At 72.8% G+C, this 7,952-nt stretch overlaps 1 protein-coding gene across 2 annotated transcripts in view; it reads left to right on the forward strand.

Moving 5' to 3' along the window:
* The first annotated feature begins 1,653 nt into the window (after positions 1-1,653).
* KCNH2 (potassium voltage-gated channel subfamily H member 2) overlaps positions 1,654-7,952 on the forward strand; it is a 23,760-nt gene continuing 17,461 nt past the window's right edge. For both annotated transcript variants that reach the window (XM_082752430.1, XM_082752431.1), the window contains exons 1-2: positions 1,654-2,220; positions 3,573-3,803. In XM_082752430.1, coding sequence (XP_082608556.1) covers positions 2,145-2,220; positions 3,573-3,803 — 307 coding nt within the window. In that variant the 5' untranslated portion in view covers positions 1,654-2,144. The remainder of the gene's footprint in view (positions 2,221-3,572; positions 3,804-7,952) is intronic.

Consider the following 7,952-nt stretch of genomic DNA (forward strand, 5'->3'; position numbering starts at 1 on the left):
ACTAATACTAGGTCCAGCACTGGGACCAGTACCAGCACTGGAGCAGGACTGGCTGTGTGGAGCCCACGTGGCGGGGGACCATGTCTGGGGGCTGCACTGTGGGGCTGGTGGGGGGTCCCCAGTGAGAGTCAGATGCAGCCCCCCCCCCCCCATGACCTCACATGACCCTGGGCAGAGCACACTGCCCCAGCACATCCCAGTGTCTCCAGTACCAGGACTGGGATGGGGATTGGGACTGGGATTGGGATATGGGACCAGAAGCAGGACCGGAAGTGGGACCGGGACCAGAACTGTCACCAGCACCAGCACTGGGACTGGGACAGGAACAGGGACTGGCAGTGGGATTGGACAGGGACTGGCACTGAGACAAGCAGTGGGACTGGGACCAGTAAAGGAACCGTGTCTGGGACCAGCAACGGGACTGGGTCTGGGACTGGTGATGGGACTGGGACCAGTAATGGGACTGGGACCAGCAATGGGTCGGAGACCAGAACCAGGACCCAGAGCCAGGATCAGGACTGGGACCAGAACCGGAACTGGGTCCCAGCACTGGGACTGAATGCCAGACTGGTTGCAGCACTGGGACTGGGACCAGCACAGAGATTGGAGCCTGGCACCAGGCCAGGACCCGGCACCAGGCTGAAACTGGGGAAGGCACTGCGACCAGTACCAGTACCAGGACCAGCACTGGGACCAGTCCCAGCACTGGAGCAGGACTGGAGCCGTGTGGAGCCCACCCTGCTGAGGACCGTGTCTGGGGGCCGCACTGTGGTTCCGGTGGGGGGGTCCCCAGCATGGATCAGATGCAGCCCCCCCCCATGACCCCACATGACCCCGGGCAGATCACGCCGCCCCAGCGCATCCCAGTGCCCCCAGTTGCAGACACACAGCGGGTGCTGCGTCCCCCCCGGTTTGGCCCCCGGCCCCCCCCGGCCCCCCGGCGCTGCCGCCCAGGCGCAGCTGGTGTTTACGTTCCCGCGGCTGCTCCGCCGCCGGGGCTGGCACCGGCCCCCGCTCTGAGCTCCAGGGCTGGGCTGGGGGGGGGGCGGGGACGGGGGGGGGGGCCTAGGGTTGGGGGGGGGGGCCGGGAAGCGTTTCTGTGCCCCGGCCCCCCCTTGTGCTATTCATGAGCCCCTATCCGTGCCCCCACATTCACGAGCCCCCCCCCACGTCCCGGGGGGGTTGTGGCCGGGCTCTTCTCATGGGGGGGGGCGTATTGCAGCCGGGATGGGTGTGGGGGGGGCGTGATTGAGTCTGGGGGTGCCTTGGGGGCGTGGGGCAGTGGGGATGTGGGGAGGGGGCTCTGGGGGGCACGCGGGGCCGGAGGGGCCCGGGGCGGGGGCGGGGCTGGGGGGGGCCGCCCCGGGCGCTTCCCCCCCCCCCTCCTGGACCCCCCCCCGTCCCGCTCGGGCCATTGGCTGCGGCCTCGCTCGCTCCTCCCCGGCCGGGCTCGGCTGTCACCGCGCAGCGCCGGCCCCGCCGCGTCCCGGCTCCGCTCCGCTCCGCACCGAGCCCAGCCGAGCCGACACCGGGCCGGGTCGAGCCGAGCCAGGGCAGAGCCGTGGGGAAGGGGTGGCCGGGGGGGGGTTGGGGGACGCAGAGCGGAGCCGAGCCGAGCCGATCCGAGCCGGGCGGGGGAGGCGCGGTGATAAATCTCCCCCCGGGCCAGCCGCCTCCTTGCCTAAATAAGGCCGATGCTGCGCCCGCCGCGGCGCGCACGGAGCCGCTAGCGGGGAGACGGGGGGGAAAGGGGGGCGGGCGGGGCCGGTACCGGTACCGGCATCGGTACCAGCACCGGTAGCGGCGGCACCGGCACCGGCGGCGGGCGCGCCCCGTACCTGGCCATGGGCTAACGGCGGCGGGGAGCGGGGCGCGGGGAGCGGCCCCGGAGGGAGGGCCCGGCCTTAACCCCTGCGCGCCCGCACGGCCCCGCCCGCCGCCGCACCGAGCCGCACCGAGCCGTGCCGTGCCGTGCCGTGCCGTGCCGTGCCGTGCCGTGCCGTGCCGTGCGCGCCCCGCCGAGCCGGCCCGGCGGCGCCGTCCTTGGCTCAAGGGCACCGGGACCCCCCGCGGCTCGGGGCCGCCGCCGCCGCCGCCGCCGCCGCCTCCCGCGCCCGCGGCCGCTGCCCCATGGGCCCGGCGCCATGCCGGTGCGGCGCGGCCACGTCGCCCCCCAGAACACCTTCCTGGACACCATCATCCGCAAGTTCGAGGGGCAGAGTGAGTGCGGGGGGGGGGGGGGGGGCGCGGCCGGGCGGGGGGCGGCACCGGGACGGGGGGGGGATGGGGGAGTCGGGGGGATTGGGGGCTTTAGGTGGGGATGGGGGGGCTTCGTGTGGGGCTGGGGGGGGTTATATTGAGGCTGGGGGGGTTTATGTTGGGGCTGGGGGGCTTTATGTTGGGGCTGGGGGGCTTTATGTTGGGGCTGGGGGGCTTCATGTGAGTCTGGGGGGCTTTATGGGAGTCTCAGGGGCTTTTATGTTGGGGATAGGGGCTTCAGGCAGGGCTGGGGGGCCTTTGTGTGAAGCTGGGGGGGCTTTATATCGAGGCTGGGGGGGCTTTATGTTGCGTTTGGGGGGCTTTTATGTTGGGGATGGGGGGCCTTTATGTTGGGGATAGGGGCTTCAGGTGGGGCTGGGGGGCCTTTATGTGAGGCTGGGGGCCTTTATGTTGGGGCTGGGGGCTTTTATGTGAGACTGGAAGGCTTTCTGTTGGGGCTGGGGGGGGCTTTCCGTTGGGGCTGGGGGCCTTTGTGTTGGGGCTGGGGGCTTTGGTAAGGCTGGGGGGGGGATTGGTGAGGCCGGGCATTTTGGGTGAGGCTGAGGTTTGGTGAGGCTGGGGGGGGTGGGTGCCATGGGGCTCTGGGGCAGCTGGGGGGCACGTGCAAGAAGTCCAGCTGGGGGGGCCCATGGGTGCTGGTGCCACGGTGGCCCCACAAACACCCGTCCCCACGTCCATCCCCGGACAGGGCACCCAGGCAGGAGGGTGCAGGGGGGGCTGGGGCTGGGGGTGCCCAGGGTCCGGTCCCTGAGGTGGGGACGGGGACAGAGCGTGGCCAGGACGGAGCCACAGCCACAGCTCGCGTGACATGGCCGGTGCTGGACCACGGCCTCCTCGACCCCCTGGAGCAGGGGCCCTGCACCAGCATCACCCCGAGGGTTGTGGCCGGGGCCCTGCTGTCCCCATTGGGGTCTCCGTGCTGCAGCCCTGGGCCCAGCTGTGGGGGCACTGCGGGGTGGCACGACGTGCCCCGGGGCACCGGGGTGGGCGCACGGGGCTGTGGCGGGGCCCCTGGTGCGGGCACGGGGCGGGGGGCCCCCGCTGCGGCCGGTGCCCTTGGGGACAAGCAGGGCGCTGCCGCTGTGCGGTCCCGGGGGACGCTTCGGTTGCTGAGAGCCCAGGGTGGGGATGGACGGACGGATAAATGGATGGACGGACGGATAAATGGATGGACGGACGGACGGATGGATAAATGGATGGATGGACGGATGGATAAATGGATGGATGGATGGGCAGATGGAGCGGGGCGCAGGGCCAGGGCTCCCACGGGCTTCACCTCCACCTCCCCGCAGGCCGCAAGTTCATCATCGCCAACGCCCGGGTGGAGAACTGCGCCGTGATCTACTGCAACGATGGCTTCTGCGAGCTGTGCGGGTACACGCGGGCCGAGGTCATGCAGAAGCCCTGCACCTGCGACTTCCTGCACGGGCCCCGCACGCAGCGCAGCGCGGCCGCGCAGATCGCCCAGGCGCTGCTGGGCTCCGAGGAGCGCAAGGTGGAGATCTGCTTCTACCGCAAGGACGGTAGGGACCCCGCCACCGCGTCGCCCGTGGGCTGGGGGTGCCGGCTGGGGAGCGGGCGCGCGGGCACCCAGCGTGCCGCCGCGGGAGCCTCCCGGCGCGCTCCCCGGTGGAGATTTATGGTTATTTGTGCGGGCGTGAGGGCGGCCGTCCGTCACGGGCAGACAGACCCTTGAGATAACGGCCTGCTGCTGCGGGCGGCCGCGCCGCGTCCATCCATCAGCCGTGCCAGGCCTCGCCGCGCCGTGGGTGGCGTGCGGTGCCAGCGCGGGGGGGAGCCGGCAGCCCCCACCCCTCCCCGGTGATAGCGTGCCAGGGCCAGGCCGGGGGTTTGTCCTGCCCCAGTGGTGCCAGCACGTCCCCTGCCGGGGTCCGCAGCCCTCCCAGCTCCCCTGGGTCTGAGCAGGGTCTGTGGGTGCTGTGGGGCAGCTGTGGGGCACGGCGCTGTAACCTGCCTGTAGGGGCTGCAAAGTGTATGGGGGGGGGATCGGGGGTCCCTGTGCTGCCCAGAGAGGGGGGAGAGGGGGTGGAAGGGAGCTGTGTCTGGGGCTGTGGGGATGAAGCCCCCAGGGGCAGGAGGGGCAGCCCCTCTCTGGTGCCCCACAGCGCCCCACAGCTGCCCCACAGCTGCCCCACAGCCAGGCCCAGCCAGCTCAGGGGCTGTTGGCTCAGCCTGTGTCAGGCAGCACGGCCCCCCCTGCCCCCCTCCCCGTGGGCACTTTCCTTGCTGGGGTCCCCAGGCAGGCAGGGACGGCGCCAGTACTACCCATGGCACGAGGGCTGTGCTGCATCCCCCGAGCCCGGTGCTTCCAATCCTGGGGGTGCCCATCCCTCATTTCGGGGCCCCTGCTGCCCCACGGCGTGGTGGCTCCGTGGAGAGGGGCTCGCTCCCCCCATCCCTGTGTCCCCGCGGTGCTCTGGGGCCGGGTGCAGTGGGGCTGCCCCTGGAGGAGCCGGTCCCTGCGCCAGGTGTCCCTGCTCTCTCCGGCAGCTGCCTGCGGCGCTCGGCACCCGGCCCTGGTTCCGGCGCGCAGAGTAAACAAAGCTGGCTCCCAGCTGCCGGCCCTGCCGCCGAGACACCACGTGCAGCCCGCGGCCCCGCTCTGCGCCGCCGCCCGCAGCACAAGGGCACGGGGCACGAGGGCACAGGGGCACGAGGACACAAGGGCACGAGGACACGAGGGCACGAGGGCACAAGGGCACGAGGGCACGGGTCCTTGCACTGCAGCCCCCACCTCCCGCTCCCTCCTCCCGTGCACATCCCCTGGGAGGAGCAGGAGCGAGGCTGCCTTGGCTCCTGGCTCGGCTGCGTGTCCCCAGGGCTCTCGCTGCCTGTCTGGGGGCCTGGCTGCAGCTCTGGGGCTGTCCCAGTGCGGCCGCATCCTGGTTCTGTTGCAGCCCCCGGCGTGGAGCTGAGCTCCAGCCCCAACACGCAGCCGCTGGCGCATCCGTGCCAGGCACAGCCCGTGGCACCGCGGCTTGGACGGGCACAGCTGCTGCCTGCGCACTTTGGACCCGCGCGCAGGGTGCTCGGGGTGGCCGGGGCGCAGGCAGCACGTGGCTGATTCCTCCCGCAGCCGGCACGCGCCGAGTCCTCGTTAGCCCTCTGCTAATTGGCCCTGCCCGTCACCCGCTGCCGGGCATGTGCTGAGCAGATGGGGAGGCCCCGGGTCCCAGCCGCTGCCTGCTGCCGTGGGGCTTTCCCTGCCCCGTGCCGCAGGGCCATGGGCAGGTGGTGCTGTGCCGTGCCGTGCTGTATGGTGCTGTGCCGTGCCGTGCCGTGCCGTATGGTGCTGTGCCATGCCATGCCATGCCATGCCGTGCCGTGCTGTTCCATGCCGTGCCGTGCCGTGCCATATGGTGCTCGGTGGCAGCAGGGCCGTCTGGCTGCAGGGCCGCCCTGCTGACAGCAGCGTATGCTTCGTGTCTCCGGTCACGGGGCTCTGGGCAGTGTCAGCGCAGCCGGGGCAGACAGGCTGAGTGAGGGGGGGGACAAGGACAAGGGGGGGACACAGCCCTCGAGGGGGGGGCCTGGGCTGTGCACCCTGTGGTGCCAAAGGGGCCGGTGCCGTGCCACGCTGCACAAAGCCTGCCCCATGCTGGTGGCACCACGCGGTGCTGGGGCAGCACAATGCTCACAGGTGGGGTGGGGTGGGGTGCTGTGCTTGTGACCCCCCCCAGGAGTAGGGAGAGGGCGGCTGCATGGTTTGTGCACCCGGTGGGGGGGCTGGGGGGACCACCCCTGCTCACTGCCACCCTGAGGCTGGGTCCCCGTGGAGCCCATGGGGCTGAGCAACCCCCACCCGGCCAAGGAGGGGGCACCAGGGGCTGCCCCCCCACGGGGCCGTGCTCCCCACGGGGCCATGCAGCCCTGCAGCACTGTGGGGGTCCCGGCACCCCACAGCCCCCCCCTCCCCGCCATGTGCTGCCACAGGGCCGTGGGGAGCAGCGGTGCCCCTGCCCCTTGCTGTGCCCGGGGCTGCCGGGGGGGGGACGGGTGGGGGCCCCCCGGGCGTGCGGCGGGTGCCGGGTCGGCTGGCGCTGCGGCAGGGCTGCGTCCCCGGGGAGTGCGGTGTTTCCGAGGGGATATTTATAGCCAGAGGCAGCGGCAGTGCCTGCAGAGGGGGAGCTGCTCCCTTTAACCCTTCCCTGCCTCCCCGCGCTGCAGGAGCCCCCCGTGACCCGCCCCTGGCAGCCCCCTCCCCGTGGTGGCAGCGGGGGGACCGCAGGGTGCAGGCGCCCACAGCTTGTGGGGTGCCCGGGGGGGTCCCAGCCCTGATGCCCCACCAGGTTGGGGGCACCCACACCGCCTGGCTGCTGGCCCCAGCCTCGTGTGGCCCCGTGCCGTGGCACCGCACGGTGACATCCCCACGAGGGTCTGCTGCAGGGGGCCTGCCTGGCAGAGCCCACCGGGGCTGGGGAGCGGCCGGAGGGATCATCCCAGACCCAAAAATGACCAAACCCAGCAGCGCAGCGTGTCGGGGCCCTCGGGCTGTCAGTGGCTGCATTTTCCCTCTCCCCTCAGCCCTGCTGAACGCTTCACCTGGCGCTGCCGCGTGCCAGCACCGCGCCGTGCCCCCTGCTCAGCCCCAGCCCCGCGCTGCCGCCCCAGCAGGATGCGAGCGGTGCCTGGGGGGGTCCCACACCCCGCTCCCACCCCGTCCCCCTTGCCCAGCCGTGCTCTGCTGCCTCGGTGGGGCCCGGCTGCTCCCGCAGTGCTGCTGAGCGCCGCAGCTCCCCGCGCCTGAGCGATGTTTGCAGAGCCCAGGCGGGGACGCGGGAAGGTCGCGGCCGCCGCAGGGGAGCACGGCGAGGACAGCCGGCGGGACGGGCAGCTGCGGCGAGGAGCGAGGTCAGGGCCAGGCTGTGCCGGAGCAGAGACCCCCCCCGGTGCCGTCGCCGCTGCCGGTGGCGTTTCGGGTCACCAGGGGCTGGGCCTGGCCCCCGGCGGGTCCCTGGAACGCGTGCGAGGGTTGAGGCTGGGCCAGGATCGGGCCCTGGGTGCTGCCTGCCAGGTGCCAGCGGGTGATCCTGGCACACGGCCCCCCCGTGCTGCTGGGGCTTCCCCGCCGCGGGCAGCTCGGCTGCTTCGACCCCAGTGCGTCCCAGTGCAGCACTGGGGGCTCCCAGTGGGCTCGTGCGTGGGGGCGCACGGTGGCGTCTCCGGGGTGCCCCCACACCTAGGTGCGCCCACAACACTGCGGGGTGGGCGCATGGGGGCCGTGTGGGGTGCAGGGGGCAGGGGGCTGCGTGCTGTGCCGGGGGGCACCCCCATGGCCGTGGGGTGCTCAGGGGGGAGCGGTGCAGAGGGGAGGGCGCACGGGGGGGGTGCACGGGGCAGGTTACGCCGTGGGGTGCGGTTTGGGTGCAGGGTGCGGGATGCGCGGCTCGGTACGGGGGGGGCACGGCGGGGGGTGCCCGGTGCCGCCGCCCGGTGGCCAAGGCGAGCAGCGCATCCCCGGGCCGGAGCGGGGCTGGGGGGGCTTTGGGGCGCACGGAGAGGGGGGGACACAGGGTGGGGGGGGTGAGAGTGCGGGGAGGGACCGCGGGGTGCGCCTGGGCTTGGGGTGCGCCGGGACCTGGGGTGCGCCCCGGAGCCGGGGGGGGATTGGGTTTTGGGGTGCAGGGCGGGAGGGGAGGGGGCTCCCTGGG

Source organism: Aythya marila (genome assembly GCF_965140915.1).
Source record: "Aythya marila genome assembly, chromosome: 2".
In the NCBI taxonomy this organism is placed as follows: domain Eukaryota; kingdom Metazoa; phylum Chordata; class Aves; order Anseriformes; family Anatidae; genus Aythya; species Aythya marila.